A 22,058-nucleotide genomic window follows, 5' to 3' on the forward strand; every position below is an offset into this window, starting at 1 on the left:
AGGCAGTAGTGATGTGGGAAATACCCCAAATAGATCTGTTTTCCTCCTATCAAAGCAGACAACTGGAGGAATTGTGTTCCAGACATCTTTGCATCCATGCTTGGCGGACAGGCACATTCTCATTCCTTGGGCAGGAATGTTCCTCGATGCATTTCCACCCTTTCCAGTGATTCTCAAGCAGGTTCAGAAAGAAATACCAAAATCATTGTGGTGACCCCCTACTAGTACAGGCAAGCTCAGTACCTCCTTCTAATGGCAACGACAATTACCACAGACTTCCTCACACTCTGGATTTGTTCACACAGTCTCTAGTGCAACTGGTATACCCCATTTTGGAGAAACTGCAACTAACAGTCTGGATGATTCAATCTTAACTCCATTTAGGTACCTGTTTCATGAGGATTTGCAACAAAAGTTAAAGAAGGTCATAAAACCTGCTTACTCACTTATGTTTAGAAATAGATGAGGTTTTCTAAGTGGTGCCTAAATGGGAACAGGGGGTCCCTTAAGGTTAACATTCCTCTAGTCTTGAGGTATTTGTGTGAGCTACTTCAGGATGGCTTATTGTGTGCATCATGACGGTGCATTCAGCAGTCATCTTTGCTTGTCTGTCATTGGATCTCCCTCTTTCTCATTCTCTTTTGGTAAAGCAGTTCGTGAAAGGTGTATTACAATTTGTGAAAGGTGTATTACAATTTGTGAAAGGTGCATTACAATTTGTGAAAGGTGCATTACAATTTGTGAAAGGTGCATTACAATTTGTGAAAGGTGTATTACAATTTGTGAAAGGTGTATTACAATTTGTGAAAGGTGCACTGCATATGAGACCCCCTCACAAGCAAATTCCTCCTTTGTGGGATCTCAACTACTTTCTGGAAAATTGTCCTTACTAGCTTTTGGATATGGTGATGGTACTCAGGCTGATCTGGGGCTCTTAATATGGTGATGGTGCCCAGGCTGATTTGGGGCTCTTAATATGGTGATGGTGCTCAGACTGATCTGAGACTCTTAATATGGTGATGGTGCTCAGACTGATCTGGGGCTCTTAATATGGAAAACTGTTTTGATTATTGCTTTGACATCTGCAAGGTGAATGTCTGAGCTGCAAGCTCTCATGGTGGGACAACCTTACCTAATTTTCCAAACGGATAGGGTTGTGTTATGCACTAACCCTTTTTTCATGCTGAAAGTGGTCTTAGAATTCATCCTCAGTCTATTAACCTCCCTATATTCTTCTGAAAACCTAGGAATAAGGGAGAGAGGTTACTCTTTACCTTGGATGTACATTAATAGCTCAGGTACTACCTTGACAGAATGAAACCCTTTAGGAAGGCTGAAAGTCTTTTTATTTCCTACACAGAAGCAAAGAACGGTCAACCTGTCTCTAAGCAAATCACTGCATGCTGGTTGTCCTCTGGTATTATTTTTTGTTACACCCACCATTGCAAGTGGAATCCAGGCAAGGTAAAGCACATTTTACCAGGCCCTTTACCTCTTTAATGCCATATTGGAAAAGAGTGGATTCTACAAGTATTCTTGATGCAGCAATTTGGTCCTCTGTCAATACCTTTACGAAGCACTACAAGATGGATGCCTTTTCTATATCCAGAGCAGAGTTTGCTAAGACCATTCTGCAGAGGCTCCTGGAGCCTTTTCCTTCCTTCTCTCAAGTTAGGTAAGCTTTGGCAATCTACTCACATGCTGATAGCAGTTTGTTGAACATAGTACAGTTACATAAGTCCTACTTACCTGTAAACGTAGATGTGACATAATAGCTGTGAGAAGATACATGTCTATGTGAAGATTAATCACATCCTGGCAATGCTCAAAAGAACAGACTGACTCTTAGCCCCTGTATTCTTTAAATTTCATTAATTACAGAATGTCCAAGAATATTATTATTCATAAATGTGAAGGAGAGGGTCTGTCAACTGCATTATAAGATCACTTGTTTTGTCAGAAAGCATAGATTTCTCAATTGCCTAACCCTTGGAAATGTTAAGATAAAAGAACTGAGTAATGCGTTTTTTATTTAGCACTAAACTGACATTTTATGTACTGGGTTCCCTTTTTTACTTTGAACTTCAGTCATACTCCCCCTACTAAATGATATGAAACTTTTGGAATGTATATTACAATCAGTCATTTCAAATGGACAAACAAAAAAACAACAGAGGCAAAGGTGTACTCTAACAAAACCTTTTTATGTAAGCGCTTTCGAACACTATAAATAAGTGAACTTCATCAGACAAAATCACATTTACAAATGTTAAAATATATAAGATACTCCCTCCATGACGTCATAACTCTTTTTTAAAAAATTAAAGGTACAAAACACCCTAAAAATACTTAACAACAGTTCCATTTTAAATGCAATAATGGTCACCATACACTTAAAAATGTTTCAAAAATATAACATTAAATAAATAATGTATATATATGTGTGTGTGTGTTAGTATATACCAATATGTACATATATATTTTTTGTCTCCTCATCTACCTAATGATTTCATTTTCCAAAACACGTTTTATACAAGTGTCATTAAGGCCTGGGTACACAAAGGCATTCAACCTGAATTGTCAATGTAGTTCCCTCTCTTTCGGTAAAAGCTGCCATGGTCCTCCACGAACTTCCTGTTTAACTGGATCTATAATACAAAAAATGGTGCTCTGGAGAGTCAACCACATGCTTTGCTAAAGCATTATTTGGGTTCTTCTTCTTGATGTTGTATTGATGCTCATACACTCTCTGTCTAAAATGCCTCTCGGTTTTGCCAATATAGAAACCAGGGCATCTTTGACACTGTGCAACATAAACAGCACCAACACTGTTGCAGTTAAATTTCTCCCTAATTTTAAATGTACCATTATTAATGGAAAATGTTTTAGTAACAGCCATAAATTTACAAAAATTACACTTTCCACATTTCCACATGCCAGGAAAAAGAGGAGGGGATTGTAACTTATTCTCCACAATGTTTTTCAAATTCCTGCCCCTCCTAAAAACCATTTTCAATTTCTCTGGCACTTTAGAATGAATAGTAGAATCTTCCATCAACATAAACCAAAAATTCCCTATGATATCCTTCAAAAAATAGGAATCTAGAGAAAAAGTAGTTATAAGTTTTAAGTGAAATGGCTTGGGCTCACCATTATTAATTAGTACTGGATCACTAAAAAGTTCTTATGTTGTTCTATAACCAAGGTCATCACAGATCACTGATGAAATATCTGAATTAACATTCAAAATAGGTATAAACCAGCCATTATGTCTCTTATTTTTAACTTCAAATAAAATCTCATCAACTACTGTCATAGGATAATCCCTTTTGATAAACATGTCCCTAAATGTCTCATATTCATTAATGAAATCATGTTCCAGAGAAATCATTCTGGCAGGTCTCACCATTTGACCTTTAATGACGCCCCTTTTCACATGCAAGGGGTGAGAGCTACTAAAATGTAAAAAAGAGTGTGGTATACCCGTTTTTTGGATGATATTTTCATAATTCTGGATGGTGATTATGTGATAGCTCTTGAATTAGTTGATTTTATGTCTACCTCTACTTCCTTTCTTAGTTTTTCTTTTGACTTTAACATCCAGGTTATTTCTTTCTTAGATGTTCTGCTAAGAAAGGATTTAACAAAGAATATGTATGCATCACAAATCTTCAGAAAGAAAACATATTCTAACTCTTTTTGTTGATTGCGTTGAGCGGTGAGGGGCCAGCTGAGCTGTTTATGAATGAACTAATTGATCAGATTCTCAGGTATGAGAACAAACTTTTGGAACAGAAGAAGAAAAAGTTAAGAAGGGATTTTGCAGATTTTTCTAATCGGAAGATATTTGTGTGGCCAAGAAACAGTGTAACTAAAGAGAAGCCAACTGCTAATAGGCCGGTACAACATGAGGGCTCAGCCAATAGACTTGCAGTACAGTAGGGTTCCACCATTGAGGTGGCACCAGGGCAGCATTCCACCAACACTGTGAGGGAAGGGAGCTCCAGTACTGACAGTGAAGCTGGGATTCCCTCAGTGAACACCTTAGAACTCTCTGTTGCATTTATTGGTAACACTAGTGAGGTCACAGTTACTTTGCTAACCAAAGGGGTTTTTTTATCGCCTAAGAGTACAGACACAGTGCACTCTACGTACTCCATGCCTATGGAGGTGTTTTGGGAGAATAATGCACAGGATACATCTAATACTGTTACTTCTAATCCTGTGGTTAGAAGGGAAATCATTTTAGAGCCTAAGGGTTTGGTGCAACCAAAGTTTCCACTACCCTTCTGTCCAGGAAGGAAAAGATCATTCAACCAGGAGTTTCAAAAGACAAATTTGAAACGCAAGGAAGCACCAATCAATATACAGCCACACACTTTAAAGAAGATGTGGGGGTATACTCAAGGGGACTGGTATGGAACATCTCAGTCTACACCCTTAGCGATGCTGAGGTTATGCTTTTAAACAAAGGTTTGAATTTTATTCCTTCCATGGACATTAATGTTAGCGACTTATTAATAGCTATACGTCTATATGTACGCAATGTAGCTTTGAAACAGCAGTTTTCTGAATGTGTATCTGTTTATGAAAACACAGTACATAAGAAAAAAAGTACATATGTACCTGTTTTGCCTGCTAACTTACAAATCTTTTTGAAGGCATGTGAGAAAGATGTATATGCTACAGATTTTAAGAAGAGAAGTAATATTGTCACTAACAATTTAACAGCATCAGAAAGGCAAGCCTTGAAAGATTTACAATCTAACCAGCAGATAGTTATTTGTCCCGCCGATAAGGGAGGGCCTGTGGTGATTTTGAATTCAGAGTATTATTTATTCATGATGAGTGAAATGTTAAATGATGACAACACATATGAAAAAGTAGACTTGGAAAAAATAATAGATAGCATGTCCAGAGAAATTTTAATACCTTATTGGAAAGTAAGAACATGGGGTTAATAGACGACACTTTATTTCAATATTTGTGGGTGGAAAAACCCTTGATTCCCCATTGACATGGCCTACCCAAAATACATAAAGACCCTCAGAAACCCAAATTTAGACCAATTGTAGCGGGTGCAGGGTGGCTAACTGAGCCGATTTCCATTTACTTGGAACATGAATTGAGGAGAGCTTTGCTTGACTTTCCACAAGTATTAAAGGACACTAAGCTCTTTCTTAGGGATTTATATAAAGTCATTCAAGAACTGAAACCTGTTGAGTTAAGAATGTTAGCAACACTTGATGTGGTATCCCTTTTTACTAGCATACCCAATGACCAGGGGATAGCTAAGGTTAAATCCCTTTTGATTAAACAAGGAAAGTTTAAAATGGAGAAGTTAGATTTTTTTATGCTTACTTCTTGAGTTGGTCTTAGAACATAACCTATTCTTGTTTCAGGATACCTGCTATTGGCAGAAAGCGGGGGTAGCCATGGGTACCGGCAGCGCCAACACCTATGCTAATCTAGTAATGGTGGAGTGAGAACAAGAACATCTGGTAGATAATCCACACATCGTATTTTATAGACGGTTTGTGGATGATCTCTTTATTGGTTGGCAGGGAAATGAGCAAAGTCTGAACATGTTTTATAACTATATTAACAGCACAGAAAGCTTTCTGAAATTTAGTATAAACTATTCTGTTAGTAGTATTGATTACCTAGATGTGACTGTGTATAAGTGCAATAATCAATGGAACACAAAGTTACACAGGAAGCCTTGTTATTGTCCAGCTTATCTGCATCGTAAGAGCATGCACGCACCTCATGTCTTTTCAAATATCATTGAGGGACAGGCAATGAGGTTATCCTGCTTATGCTGTGAGGAGATGGATTATACTACTGATTTGAATAGCTTAAAAAGGTTTCCAGAAGAGAGGATATAATGAACGAGATATAGAAAGAGCATGCCTCAAGGTTCAACAGGAGAGGAAATGTAGAGCCAAACCTTATTTTTCCCCTCCACCATTAGCTGTTGATCATATAGCTAGAGATTGTGCTGGGGCCGGTTTGGTGCCCATGGTTATACCCTATGCTGCCAATTATGCATTGTATAAAGATTTAATAGAAAAGAACTGGCATATTTTATTAGTGGATGACAAGAAAAGGGAGTTAGTGGGGAACAGACCCAAGTTTGCTTTTAAAAATATGAGAAGTCTCAAACAACAACTTTGTTATCCTAGAGACCGGGCCACTTTGCAGATTGATCCGTTTGGAACACACAAATGTGGATCTTGTGCTCAGTGTCATTTCATAGATCAATCTAGATTTTTCAGGCACCCAGAAACAGAATATCTTTGGGAACTGAGGGTACGAGCGGACTGTAATACCTCCAATGTGATATATTTGGCCCAGTGTGTGGTCTGCTTTAGTTACTATGTAGGTAAGACCAACAGGAGGCTTAGAAAACGTATATGTGACCATGTATACTGTACTATAAAAAGATTGGATTATAGTGCTTTGGCCAAACATACTATGGCCAAGGGGGATGAGCATACCTTTGTTTTTCAAGTTTTACACATACAAATGTTATACATTAGACAAGGGGACTTTGTCAATAGGACGGAATGCGCCAAGATAGAATGGATATTGAGACTGGGAGCTCACAGGGGACTGGGCCTTAATGATTCCGTGCCCTTGAAACCGATTCTTAAAACTCGCCCCTTAGGTAATGCACTTATTTTTTAGTGCACTTTGTAAATATGCTTATATTTTATTATGTTTCCTTTACAGTATATATTCTGTGTTATATATGTAACATGTTATTTACATATTTTATGTATTATACATTTTACATATTTTATTATTTAGTTGGGCATGTTTTATGAGCAGGACTAATTGATTTGTTATATGGGAGGAGGGTCCTTTCTGTGAACAATGCATTTTTATTGGTGTACTTGCATTAGGATGCATTTAAAACATGATCAGTAATTTTATTCAGGTGTCTGATGAAGCAATCCTTAGTTGTATTGTGAAAGCGCTTACTATTAAACTTTACTTGTGTGATTTTACTACATTGGACTACTATACTTGTTGTCATATTGGATACATGACTTGATCTATATTGGTACCTTCAGTTTTTGGTTTCTGTTGATTTTCATTGGGTTTTTGTTCCAGCAAAGGGCTTTTTCAACATATTTATAATATCGCTGCTGTCAGTCTCAAAACAGTATGAATACTGAGCGAGTCATTCAAAACCAGGGACATTCTGTCATTTAACTTTAGTCGTGTTTCCCAACTACTCTTCATAGTGTCCACATTTATTTTATCCAAAGGAGAGAAAAAAACTTTGTAAAATTATTACACACCTTGGCATAATTACATAATGCATTTTTTGTTATTAACCTTGCATATACTATAGGTGTAGTTGCATGTTCTCTCTCTAAGGCTTCTTTCCATTTTTCCTATATAGAAAACCTCACAGGATGAATAGATAGCTAAATAAACTACTGCCCTAGTGCCATTATTGACTTGAGAATATTTAATCCAAGGTCTTATCTTATCTAAAACAGTATTATTTTTGTCCACAGTAATATGTGTACATTGACATCACATGCCACACTTTTTCATACTTGTGTGTTCTTTAGTAATGTAACCCTTCACATCAATTTTACTTTCAAATACATTCTTAAGATTGTAGGCCTTTCATAAATGAAGTCCCCAGGACCATTTTTCGATTATCAAAGTGTAAAATAATAGTCTACTTATTGAGGATAATGTCCTTAACAACTGTTGCATCAGTGCTGATAGTAAAACCTGTGACCCCATTAAATTCCTCCGTGTCTCTTGCTATAATTGACTTGCATATTATTAGTTTTCAGTATACGTATAAACCTAAGTTCTCTTCCTTCCTGAACTTTCTTTTTAATCCTATTTAGAAGGTCCTCTGGGTAGCCTGTATCAAGAAACATCTCGATTAACACACTTATTTTATCCATAAAATCATCCTCTTCAGAGACCAACCTAGAGAAGTGCACAATTTGCCCCTTCACTATCAGAATCAGAGACTGAATACACATCACCTAGGCAGCTTCGGAAAGAATGGGAGACTTCAGTGGGAGCCACAGCTGTAGTTACCTTAGACAGGTTTATTGATCCAACTACATTTAGAGAAAATTAATTGGAGATCAGCTACCCTTTAGAATTATCCTTGTGCAATGATTTGACAGGACAGTGAATCAGGGGAATGAGGCCAGACATTGAACAATTCCAAACCCATGGAGCATGGGGCAAACAGGAATTGTTCAGCATGCTTCAGATGGGATGGATATTGGAGATGATTAAAGAACCATTGCTTACAAGTACTGTGAACATTTTTAATTTAATGCCCCAGAGTATAACTACCCTTCACCATAAATATTTGAATGAGGCTTTACTTTCATACCTTCCACTAGGTCAAACCTGGTCAAAACAGTTGTAGATTTAAAGCTTTTTACATGAAAGTTAAACCTGGTTCTTTTGTGCAGAAACAATGATTGAGGTATGGCTAGCAATATGCAGTTCAAGAGAAAAAATGTTAAATAAATAAATAAAATAAATAAATAGAAAGTACATTCAATCCTCCTTTAAATCTAGTTTTGCATTTGTTTTAAGCTTTGTGAAGCAGACATTAGATTACATGACAATAAACGTGGTTATACATTTTATAATCTAACAACTAAAGAAAAGAGACTTGTTAAATTAACTACTAGCAGACAGGTCTCTTATGATTATTAAGCCTGATAAAGGTGTGTGTGTGTGTGTGTGTGTGTGTGTGTGTGTGTGTGTGTGTGTGTGTGTGTGTGTGTGTGTGTGCGTGTGTGTGTGTGTGTGTGTGTAGTGGGGGTGGGAAGGGATAGGTATCCAAACAATGGATTATGTGGGGTAGAGGAGAGATACCAATGCTTACATCAATGTGTAAGTTAACATAGTTAATGTGGCCTATAGGAGAGCAGATTTATGATTGGAAAAGCTTATGCTACAAGATGGTATTGTTTCTTCTATATACAGTTTCCTTGGAGGAAGTGCGTCAATTCTTCCTACCATATTTGGGATTCCTAAGTCCACAAACAGATGGAGGAGCCACCCCTTCACCCAATAGTAGCTGCAGGGGTCTCTAAGATAGAGTGCTTATCCAGATTTAGAAATCCAAAGCTCAAGGCTATTACTGAAATTTGTGACAGCATACTATAAGATTCCTAGCACTTTATAAGTCTCATAAAAGAAGTTCAATTTTGACAGATCTAATTTTCATTACAATTGATATAAAAGACTTGATTTGAGGTGCACTTCGTACAGGGGCCTCTTATTGTCTAAGTAGGCTGTTACAGAGCAGGGAGGTCATACTCAAGGACCCCTTGATTTTATTTTTTATTTATTTATTTATTTACATTTGTTGACCGGGAGTGTCCGACTGGATGTAGCTCTATTTTCAGCAGAGGCCCGGGGAGAAAAGCTCCACAGTTAAAATAAACAGACAGTAGTTACATTGGATTACATAGCGATTAACAATTTTACATAGCAATTACTTACAACATATTTACAGATGAAGAACATAGTACATCAGTAGACAACTAGAATCTTTATCTGTGAAGTACATAACAGACATTAACAAATGTTACAATAAGAAGTTCCTGTTGTATAATAAGTACTATGCTAATGAGCATCTGAGCTTGATATAATCAAGGTAGTTAGTGGAGTGGAAAGAAAGGTAGTGGTTGGATGGGGTGAGTGATATTAGATTGGGAGTTGCAAGGGCATAGCCAGCATGTTTTTAGGTGCGCTTTTATTAAAGTTTTGAAGTGGGTGCATGATGGTATGGAGGTAATTGTGGGTGGGAGGGAGTTCCATAATTTGGCTATGGCGCAAGAGAATAGTGCTTCACCAGCAGAGTTATTGGCTTTAGTGATCTGCAAGTGATTTTTGTTGCTGGATCTTAGTGGTCTGGTGGTGCGATATGGTTGGAGTAGATTCTGGAGGGATGGGATATTTAGTGGATGGTTTACTAGTTTGTGGGTGAGTGAGAGTTGATACCACTGAAGGAGGTGAGGGAGTTCAAGCCAGCTGAGTTCAGCAAGTGAGAGACAGTGGTGACTATGGTAGGATGCCCCTGTGGCGAATTTGGCGATTTTGTTGTAGCAGGTCTCTAGCTTGTTTAGATCGCATTGCCTTAGGTTGGTATATATTGGAGAGGCATAAAGTAGGGTGGAGATAAGGTGGGAATTTGCTATTGAAATCTTTGCTGCTTTGGTGAGAAGTTGCTTATTTCTGTATAATGCTCCTAGTTTTTTGTGGACTGTTTTTATGGTCATGGATATGTGAATGTCAAATTTTAATTTATTGTCTATTTCCACTCCTAGCAATTTGGTGTGTTCAGTTGGGTATATAGCGGTGTTGTTTTTTGCTGTGATGTTAAAGTGAGAGTTGTTTTGAGTATGTTTGGTGAGTTGGAAGATGAGTAGTTTAGTTTTGTTTGGGTTGAGTATTAATTGGGCATCGGATAACAAAGTTTCAACAGAGGAAAAGGCTTCCTGTGTGACCTTTTGCAGTTTGGGTAGGGACTGGGCTGAGCAGATGATGGTTGAGTCATCTGCGTATTGTATGAGTGTGCCACGTTTGGTGGCAGAGGCTAGATTATTGGTGTAAACAGAGAAGAGTAGGGGTCCAAGGATGGATCCTTGGGGAACCCCTATGGAGACAGGTAGTTGGGGAGATATGTCATTCTGCCATACAACGGATTGTTGGTGGTCAGACAGGTAACTCTGAAACCAGTCGGTGACTGATTGAGAGAAGGATAGGTTATTGAGGACAGAGATAAGTTGTTTGTGTGGGACCATGTCAAATGCTTTAGATAGGTCTAGGAAAGTAGCAGAGGAGAGATAGCCATTGTTTTCATACTGAAGTATAGTGTTAGTAAAGGAGAGTAAGACAGTGGTGGTGCTATGGTTTGGTCGGAAACCATGCTGAGTACTGGAAAGGAGGTTGTTAGTAAGGAGGTAGTATGAGACCTGAGAGTGTATGCATCTCTCTAGTATTTTGGAGAGTGGAGAGAGAATAGCTATGGGGCGGTAACTGGTTAGTTCTGTGGAGGGTCCGCCTTTGTGGAGGGGAATTATATGGGATACTTTCCAGAGTGTGGGAACGTAACTTTCTGACAGAGATTGGTTAATCAAGATGTATACTGGGTAGGTCAGAGCATCAGCTGCGATTTGTAGGTATTCACTTAGGAGGTTGTCTGCTGCTAATTTGATGAGTTTAAGTTTAGTTAAGAGTTTTTTTATGTTGGAGGTAGGTACAGGAGAAAAAGAGAAGGCAGTGGGGAGATTACTAGTTGAAGGTGTGGGTTGGAGGGGAGGGGGGTTGTGTTGTTTAGCTAGTGATAGTATGGTTTGTGTGAAGTGTGTGTTGAATGAGGTAGCAATATTTTCTGAGGAGTGAGGGATGTTAGGAGGAGGGGTACTGACTTTACCTGGTTGGAGGATGGAGTTTATGGAGGACCAGAATTGTTTGGGGCTGTGTTGTGAGGAGTCTAGGGCAGACTGGTAGTATTGGAATTTGTCCTGTTGTATTAGCTTTTTGACTCTATTGCGTAGTTATAGGAATTTCTGTCTAGTTGAGGTGGTTTTGGTTTTGCGCCAGTGCTCCCAAGCTTTATCCCTGTTTTTCATTTCTGACTTAGTGGTTTTCTGTAGCCATGAGGAGGGTTGTGCTTTGGTTCTGGAAAGTCTTATGGGGGCATGGTAATTAAGGATGCTCAGGAAGGTAGTATTAAAAAATTCAACTGCGTCATCAAGACTGAGGTACTTTAGAGGATGCCAGTTACATTCTTTGAGGGATGAGATGAATGTGAGTGGGTTAAAGTTTAGTTTTTTACGTATTTGACAGTAGAGGACAGGTTTAGCTTGGTATAGGTATTTTTTGAGTAGGAATGTTGGGGAGTGATCACTGAGGCTATCTGATAAGCAGCCTGTTTTATATGACTGGGGGCTCTTACTGACTAGCATCCAATCCAGGGTAGTGTGTTTTTATTTATACTGGTTGGCGACTGGACTAGTTGGGTGAAGCCATGAAGGTTTACATGATGGGTTGGATGGTTGCCAGAGCAGGATTGTCAGTCAATATTGAAATCACCTAAAATGATAGTTTCTTGGGGGAGATGGTGGGTAGACCAGCTGAGGACTTTTTCTAGTGGAGGGATGTTTTGGCCAGGTGGGAAGTAGCATCCAATTATGTTGATGGTTTTGTTTTGGTTTATTTTGAGGTTGGTATATATTATTTCTTCATTGCCTATTTGTGGAGCTGATGATTTTAAGATCTGGATGTTTAGATGCTGTTTAATATTATAGCTACACCGCCTCCTTTCTTGTTTAGCCGGTCTACTCTTAGTATGCTGTAACCTGTAGGGAGTATTTGCTCACTGGTAATGTGAGGTTTTAGCCAGGTTTCTGTCAGGATGACTATATCTGGGGAGTACAAGTCTATGGTGGCATGGAGTTCATGGACTTTGTTGGATATACTTCTAATATTTAGGCTTAGTAGAAGGAAGTCACTTGGCTTTCTATTGGCTGTAATATGGGAGAAGTTGTGGTTTCTAGTCTGATTATGAGGATTGGGGTTGGAGATGGTAGGGCCAGGGTTGGGGTGGATGTCTCCACTTAGGGCTAGTTTTGATATGCATGAGGTTATTAGTTTTCTCAGTTTTTGAATGTGTTTGTTTATAAGGGAAACTTTATGATTGTGCTCTGTGGTAATAGGTATGGTGGTAGGGTTACTATATTAAGTTGTAGGGATGCTTTATGTTTGAGTAATATAGTTGGTAGAATATGTGGGGGGTGCATAGGGATGGTTCTTGAGTTGGTGGGAGGGGAGCTGAGTGAGGGTGAGACATGAGTGGTAGTGTGAGTAGTAGTACAGTGGTAGTGGTTGGGTGGGGGAATGATGGAGCTTTGGTAGGATGTAAGATATAGGTTCATAGGTTCATACTAGGCTATCTGCCCTAGGGCATTTATAAGCCTAGCCAGAGTGTGTTTGACTTTCGCCACCCATTTTAAATTAATTTTGCTATGCCCTTTATCGAGGTTAGTATACTGTGCATCTGTCTAACAGTGACACAGAAGTGATACCCGGGGTAAACCTACGATCTCCCATCCACTCATGAAGATTCCTCTTGAAGAGAGTCAATGAGGGACTCTGCCTAACCTGGACTGGGATTTTATTCCAGAGTGAAGGGAGCCTCTGGGTTATGAATCTATCCCTCCAGCATGTCCTGTTTATTTCAGTGCTGAGGTTCAAGTCTCTCGAGCGCGTAGCTCGATGGGATTTGGATTTTCTGAGGTGCAGCATGTCCATTAATTCCGGGTTGGACATGGCTTTATACGTCAGGCACAGATGCAAGGAGAGTGCATGCAGTGAGCATAGGCAAGGTATGCTTGTACATGTTAGTTGAGGAGGTGTGATAGTAGTGGGAAGATGGAGGAGGTAGTGTTGGGTTACTGCTGTGGTTGGCTATTGGAAAGATGGGAGGGGTTTGTGAGTATAATAAAGGTGGGACCACTGGGGGCGGGAGGGAATAGGGGGCAGGGTGGGAAGCAAAGCAGGTAGAGACCCTGTTAGTTGCTCTTATGAGGGGGCTGGAAACAATCAGTTAACAGAGTTAACTGATAAATTAACATATGATAGTGACAAGGGTGGTTGTAGTTTTAAAAATGATGCCTGCCACAGGTAATATTTATAAACTTTGGGATTGTCTTAAGGTAATAAACAGGGAAGGGGGAGGGAAGAACAAGGGTGTGAGCAGGCAGTTCTTTGTACTGCTGCTAATGACAAGTTTGTGTTTAAGAAACAATCACAATTGACCAAGGACTGCTCTGAAATTGTAAGTCATTTCTTAACCATTTCTCAGGTGGAAAAACAGGATAACCTTGTATCAGTAGGCTACTGTGGTCTCAGTTTAAATTAACAAACACACAGTATTGATCAGTTATGTATACTATTTGCTAACAGAAGGGAATAAGAGAGAAAGTGGAAGATGAGTGTGTGTGTGTGTGTGTGTGTGTGTGGGTGGGGTGGGGTGGGGGGGCTGCTTACAAGCCAAAGCAGAGTGCTCTCCAGGGGAAAATGAATATTGGCATTAAAATTGATGATTAAAGAAGCGGTGAAATTTACTTTACACAACAATGAAGTATTTTGTAAAGGTGAATACTACCATCATATTGGTGAGGTGAGGAAGGGTCTGCTTGTGCCCCCACATACACCAGTTTGCTTCTCTGTTACTGGGAAAAACAGTTCCTATTTACTTTCCTTTACAAATTACAGCAAAGAGATATTTTTATATATTGATGATATCTTTATAAAACGGAATAGTTTAGAAAAATTATTATGTAAATCCAGGGCTTTTTTAATTTTTATTTTTCATTTTTCTTATGATAAAATAAATTGTATTTAGATGTTACTATTCCTAAAAATGTGGGTATTTTATTCTTGAGGTGAATCATAAGAAATGGGCTATACTCATGGCAGCACCTGAATTACATACCATACTAGAGGATAGACCCTTTTTTCATATAGAAATCTTATGAGTTTAAAAAGCAGGTTATGCTATAAAGATTTTAAGGATATAACAAAAGTAAGGCTGGGCAATAAACTTGGTACATATGGATGTATGTGTTGTAGTTGCTATGAAGACATTATTAAGCACAACAGTGACAAATTTGTTCACCCAGTGTCCAATAAGCAGTTTAAATTTAACTGCGTTGCTACCTTTAATCGTGTTAATGTGGTCTATCTTGCTACCTGTGAAAAATGTGATTCATTTTACATAGGAAAGACCACAAGGAAATTAAAATAGCATATAACAGAGCATAAGTCAGAATTAAGAAGAAATAATGAAAATAATGCACTGTTTAAGCACATCATGCATAATGGTGTGGCTCATACTTTCATATTCAGAGTGATAGATAGTATACAAAAGGGACCTAGAGGTGATGACTTTAATAATCTTTTAGAGAATAAATAATATGAATGGATTGTCAGGTTCTATGCAGATTTAGAACCTGGTTTAAAGAATGTAGTCATTATTAAACCTGTGCTTTTTAAAATACAACAGCAAAATTTGTGATGTATACCTTTAAAGATGTTTTAGAAACATTTTAATTGATGGTATAATGTGATTTGTTGGCTGTGGTCACATGTTACCTTTTGGCTCCTATTTAAATGTATTGTAATATGATATGTACTGTTTTAGCATTGAGGAAGGTTGTTTAACTGAAAGCTTTGCTGCATTAAAGTCTGTTTTTCCTGACTGTGGATTTGTGTCTTCATATAGTTCTTAATATGGAAAACAGTTTTACTGATTGTTCTGACATCTACAAGAAAAGTAGCTGAGCTGCAGGCTCTTTTGGTGGGTCAACCTTATTTCATTTTCCACAGAGACACGGTTTCCTTGAGAACAAATCCTTCTTTTATGCATAAAGCAGTATTCGAGTTTACTTTAATCCAAACTATCCATCTCCCTGTGTACTTCCCAGAACGCAAAAAATGAGGGTGAAAGGATGTTTCATACACTAGATATCCACGGACAACTCGGGTACTGTCTTGGTAGAGCAAAATCTTTCAGAACTTCCAATCAGGTTTTCATTTCTTGTGAAGGTAAGAAGAAGGGACAGCCTATATCAAAGCAGACTATTTCTGAAATGGTTGTCTCAAGCTATTACCTTATGTTATTCCCACCAAAACAAAACTATTCCAGGCAGGGTGAAGGCCCACTCTACCAAAACCTTGCTTCATCTATGGCTTTTTAGAAAGGGTTGGACTCTAGAATTATTCTAGTATCAGCAACTTGTTCCTCTGTACATACTTTTACAAAGCACAACAAACTAGATTTCTTCTCCAGGTCTAGTTCAGACTTTGCTATGACTATTCTTCCTGGTGTCCTGGACCCTTCTCCTTCCGCCTCCCAGTTGTTCTAAGCTATGGCAATCTACCCATGTAGCTTAGGATACTGCAGCAATGATTAATATGAATGATATTGTACAACAGTAGATGTTTGAATGATCACTGCATTAGCTGCTTCCTTCCTCCATCCAGGGAGTGGACATTTGTTTTTTGTTTTTCTTAGCAATATCCTCTCAAGGTTCAGTTTCCCTCTCTGTTGCCATGAAAGCTCTGAAAGGCTTGGTGCCCAAACCTTTTTTTCAGTCATTTCAGCTTGAGCTGAATGGTTTAGGTATGTGGAAGGTGCCCTGGAACTTTGGAAGCTGGCTGGCTGTTTGTTGTAGCATATGCAAGATATAACCCATATAGTTTAGTGTACTGCAACTGTGGTCATTTAAATATCTACTGTTATGGTAGGTTTGCTTGCACAACTACTTTCCATTATATTTTCAGTGACTTAGATCAGATCACTATGCTGATAGTTTCTATCTTTATTATTGCATGTACTTTTGTGAATGGGACTCGTGTTCCTTTTTATGCCTCATGCCTATACTTGTTATAAAGAAGTCTAATGTGAAACCCATCAGAGCCTGCACCACCAAGCGCATTTAATTTCTGCAGCACTCCTACAACTCTTTTTCTTTCCTTTTATTTCTGCTTTTTCAGTATCCAGTTTTGCTACCACCGCAATTAACAAAGCAGCTGATCACCACACCAGTGGAAGGTCACTGATATAGCAGGGAAGAGATTATGCCTTTATCCCAGCAATGTATGATCTTGGTGTTAATACATTTAACTAGTAGGGGTGTGGGAGGTTGTACATGGTGGAATGGATGGGCTTGTGTGTGTGTGTGTGTGTGTGTGTGTGTGTGTGTGTGTGTGTGTGTGTGTGTGTGTGTGTGTGTGTGTGTGTGTATTTTTATGTGAAAAGTTCCAGCACTCCAGGTAACATGCTTACATTCTTGGAATGAAACCCATAGATCTTCTTCTATTAGAAAATTCATATCATGTTTTTACTATTATCAGCATCACCCTGAGAATCAAGTCAAAAAGCACAATGTCTTTACTAGTTGTACCATTTAAATTGGTAGATATGCAATCAGAATCTTAGCAGCACTTTTAAGAACATGCTTTTAGTTAGATCCTGCGGGAAAAGGGAGGTGAAAGTTGCCAAAATGTTGAACAGATGCTTCTGCTATGTCTGAAATAACATTTATCTTCTTGTTAAATACAAATGTCAGCATTTTCTATTGTTCATTCATGCCTGCTGGGGAGCAAACTGATCATAACATTAGTTAATAAACGTCAAGAGAAGAAGAACTGGAACTGATCCCAGAATTTAAAACAAAAGAGCACAACCTACCACGGCATTAAATTCCGTAACTTGCCACAGCAACCAGTCTTCATTCAAGGTGTTGAGTGCTTTCCACGTAACTGCATCCACCGGACCACAGTTTATTCTCTGACTAATGCAGGTCACTAGTAAATACAATGGTTCACCAACAGTTTCCTAAATGTAAGTAAAGCAATTCATCTGTTAACTTTTTGAAATCATGCTGCAGTTTCTTAAGAGTACAGTGGCAACCATCAGTGAAGTTTCTTAATACATTGTTGTCTGCCAAAATATTCCATATCCAATGTGGACAGAGCATCAAACTCAAATCCTCAAAAGAGGCTACAATTTTAGCTTAAAAAGCTGATTGGATAACAATTTTTTGCATTAGTATGCATTTTCTTAATTATATAATGTCTGTAACTCTAATGTTTTATTTATTTATTTATTTTTATTTTTTTAGCTTGTGGGCTAGATATTTTGGATATTCAGTGGATTTCAGTGGAGGAAAGGAGAAATACTATACTAATACTTTAAAACTTTAAAAAAAAAAAAATAAAAAAAAAATAAAAGATAAACATACAATTACAGCCTGCTATGCTACATTGCTATTTTAATATTTAAATACTTTGCCTGGAGCTTGGACAAGGTATAATTAATTAACACAATTGCACTGCAATGAAGAATTGATAAAGCACTTTTTTTTTTTTAAAAGGAAAAAGCTTGGAGAGGAGATTTAAATTGCAAGAAGAAGAAGAAAGAAGAAAGAAGAAGGGTGGTGGAAAGCAGATAATATAAAAAAAAGAAAAAAAAAGGTTAGGGGTTGTTGGCAAGAGCATAGCCAGTGGTTGGAAAGGAAGAGTTTTAGGTTAGTTTTGAATAGTGGGAGAGATGTAAGGCAAGTAAGGTCTAATAATGTCTCTTATTAATTAATGACTTCAGTCTTCAGTGATTTGCCAGAACACCACACATTTTATGAGGAACTAAAATATGAGGCAAAAATCTAGATATTCTGCAAAATGATGAACAGTTGAGAGGTAAGCCCCAAAATGTTGTCCATTCAATAGTGAACAAAGCAAGTGATGGTGCGTATCTAATTGAAAGTGGCAAGGAGTTCCAAATTTTGCCAGCTTGAGACACAAACCTTCTATTTTTCAACAGAGATTAGCAACTGGCAAAGCCAAAAATTAAGTCATAGTCTTGCATTTCTACATTGAGAAGTAAATATAATCTCAATAACTAGTGGCAAAACAATATAATTCTTGATGGAGCTTCTTCTTCTTTTGGCTTTTTTCCCAGTTAGGGGTTGCCACAGTGGATCACCTGTCCGCTCATGATTGGCAGTGGAATTTTACAGTGTTGAGTTGCCAGCCCAACCTTCCACAGAAGGCACACACACACGCACTCACACCTAGGGCACCACCTCACACCTTAGAGTGTCCAATCCACCTACAGCATGTCTTTGGGATGTGGGAGGAAACCAGAGCACCCAGAGGAAGCCCACACAACCACAGGGAGGACATGCAGACTCCACACAGAAGGCACCCCAGCATCGAACCAAGGAATCTCTTGCTGTGAGGTGACAACACTAACCGCTGCACCACTGTGGCCGCCCATCATTCTTGATGGAGATATATGATATAAAATAATATTTGAACAATGTAATTCTGTTCTTCAACCTTAAATGATTGGCCATAACTGATGAACCATAATGATGTGCCTTGTATACATTTTTCACTATCCTTTCTAGCCTTTCATAGCATTTAAATTATAGATGCATGCAGGTCCTCCATAGTCAGTGTCTGACTTAATCAAGGCATTATTTAAGGGAATTGATACCTTCTCATTCCTACTACTGATTGAGCGATGAATATCGTTTATTATCCCACAGCATCTCCTCAAAAAAAGGTAATGTGAACTTTACATCCTGCAAAGCCATCCACAATTATATTGAGATATTTAGCAAAGTTATTTCAGGAAAAATTACTTGATTAAGAGAATGAGGATATTTATTATACTCCTCACCAAAATGCAGCTCATTTCATTTGTATGGTTTTGACAAACACCTTATTGCAATCTACAAATGTCCCTTGGTCAGAAAACTTTCTCACAACCATACAGATTTTTGCAGCAGAATAGAAGAGTAACTGGTTCAGTCAGTTCCCTGGACTGGTACTATGCACCAGTGCCGCACCAAAAAAAAAAAAAAACAACTTTGTTCACTGTAATAAGCCAAACAATAAGCAATTGGCTTATTACAATTAGATCTATGGCCCCCAGCTCTTGTATTCAAGAGAAAAAAAAAAGTAGACATTGCTTCTACAGGCAAACCAACCAGGTGGCCAGATGCATGCCCCCCCCCCCCCACTGCAACCATTCAAGTCCCATTTCTTTGTCCCTACAGTGTGCCTACACCAACCCTCCTTCAACATATCCTGCCTGCGTGGAGCACTACAGTGCTAATGCTTTAGTTAAAAAAAAAATCTCCCTTTTAAACTGTAGCAAACTTCTTCTTCAGCTTTTTTTCAGCTCCGGTCTTTCTCGCCACAGCGGATCATCATGTCGCACACAGGATTGTCCACAGTGTTTTTACAGGTGTCGCAGTGAAGTTTACGAACCATAAGCCATAGGCAGCACACACACACCCCACACAGGGCCAACGACCACAGTCCAATCCACAAACTGCATCTTGGGGGATGGGGGAGGAAAACCGCACCGGAGGAAAAACCCACACCACCACAGGAGGACATGCAAACAGGCAAGAAGGCACCGAGATCGAACCGGAGAACCTCTTGCTGTGAGGCGACAACGCTAACCGCTGCACCACCGTGGCCGCCCTTTAAACTGTAGCAAACTGCCTGCTACAAATGTAGCAAACAGTTTACACTTTATACCCTGCCTGCATGGAGTGCTACAACTCTCATACTTTAGCTTCAAACAAACTTTGTTTTAAACTGTAGCAAACTGCTTGCTACAAATGTAGCAAACGGTTGCTACAGTTTATAACCTGCCTGCATGGAGCAATACAGCACTCAAGTTTTAGTTAAAAGGAAAAAAATTTTTTTTTTCTTTTTTGTACTCTAGCAATCAGTTGCTACCATTTAGACTGCACATGGAGTACTACAGAGCTCAGGTTTGACCATGAATGCAACACCAGCTTTTAAAAGAAGGTTTTGCATTAAAGAAAGATCCAGATTGGCTGGTCACACCCCCAACACTTTACGCCAGGTCAGTTGCTCCTATTGCCCTATTCTAGCTATGTTACTGGATTTTTGTGTCTCAGCATATTTGTTAACACATATGGCACTGCAGATGTGGTGGACTCTGTCAAATAGTCAGAGTTTGTCAGAGTTCACAGCAGTTAAAATGAGAAAGACCACGTTTTCTTTGTAGAGAATATGCTTGCAGTAACTGTAACTGGGTTGTGTGTTAATAGTGAAAGACACCATATGGAAAGTTTTGACTTTAGGGGTGGGAGTGTTTGCAGGTTAGGCTTAGAGAAGGGTCTAGGGAAAGTAATGATTGTGTGTGTGTGTGTGTGTGTGTGTGTGTGTGTGTGTGTGTGTGTGTGTGTGGAAGTATGGTGAGAACCTTGCTTAGTTGTATTGTTAGGGAGAGTGTTTTTTATAATTTAATCCATAGGGCTGGGGTTATGTGCATGGAGGGCTAAGAGTAAGCACACATGAGTAAGATGATGCAGAAGTGATCAGCATAAAGCCTATTGTTTTGTATGCATGGTGTCCACCCATCCTCAGGGCAGCAGTGTATATTCCCTCTATGCTTTTCAGGCTAAGCTGCACTTACTGACTTGTGTGCCTGTTTTATACTTTAACCTATTTAGTACAAATGATGGATGTGACTCAAGAGACCATACCCCTGGTGGTCATCAGATTTTTAGATTTAGATAATTTATTTGTGGGCAGTGAAGTAGATTCAATGACCATAGCTACTACCCACCATACTTTACAAAGAGATAAAAAAGACTTCCAATAACAGGTCTTTGTCTCTTTCCAGGAAAACAGCAGGTGAAAGTGGAACAGCAATTTTAGTGGAGGAGGTTCTTGTTCACAAGTGAAGGTGTAGCGGATTGGGAGCTTGATTAAAGGATGGATACATTGGTAGTAATACTACATGCTTTCTTCTACATTGTGATGGTGAAGTGAGATCTGAATTCAGGACAATATGATCAGTATACTGGTCAGTCTGTTGTTCTCATCCTCATTTATGACACAAATTTTGGTTAGTGACAGAAAGGGATTCCTTCATATGGTAGCTAACCTAATTTTCTAAGACAGTGTAAGGAAACTGGTTATCCAGGTCCAGGAAGATATTGTTCCTCTGGGTTGACAGAAGTTAGTTGAGGTATTTTGGACAGCTAGTGAGGCACCCTCTGGGTACCTTCCACAACAAGTGTACAAGGTATGGTCCACTGTGACAAGGTTGCTAGACAGACTCATGGCACCTTGGGTGGATTATATCTTTTAACTTGTCTAGGGACCTAACAGGATAAGCTGGAGTCTATTACTAAGGACTGTGAGGCCTAGAGTACCCTTCTCAGTTTGTTATTGCCATGGCCCTCACAAAGGCAAAGAATATATGTCTGGCTGGTTAGGATAGATGGACCATATTTTTTAAGGAGTACTCAGGTTCATTTCCCAACAGTTCCCAGCATAGTTGTTCAGTGTGTAACAACAACTGTATTAGAAGGAGATCACCTTGACACATATTGCCTTGTTTATATCTCTGCCATTTTTTATAATGTGATAATGTACTTTTACATGCATACTGGCAGTATATTTACAATAATGCTGTT

General features: G+C 38.8%; 1 protein-coding gene across 1 annotated transcript in view; it reads right to left on the bottom strand.

The window, feature by feature from the left end:
• The window catches only part of PLXNC1 (plexin C1), a 735,616-nt gene that overhangs the window by 247,175 nt on the left and 466,383 nt on the right, over positions 1–22,058 (bottom strand). Inside the window, exon 24 of the mRNA XM_044087647.1 lies at positions 17,276–17,422. Coding sequence (XP_043943582.1) covers positions 17,276–17,422 — 147 coding nt within the window. The remainder of the gene's footprint in view (positions 1–17,275; positions 17,423–22,058) is intronic.

Source organism: Protopterus annectens, chromosome 11.part0, assembly GCF_019279795.1.
Source record: "Protopterus annectens isolate FY-2018-M chromosome 11.part0, PAN1.0, whole genome shotgun sequence".
Classification (NCBI taxonomy): Eukaryota; Metazoa; Chordata; order Ceratodontiformes; family Protopteridae; genus Protopterus; species Protopterus annectens.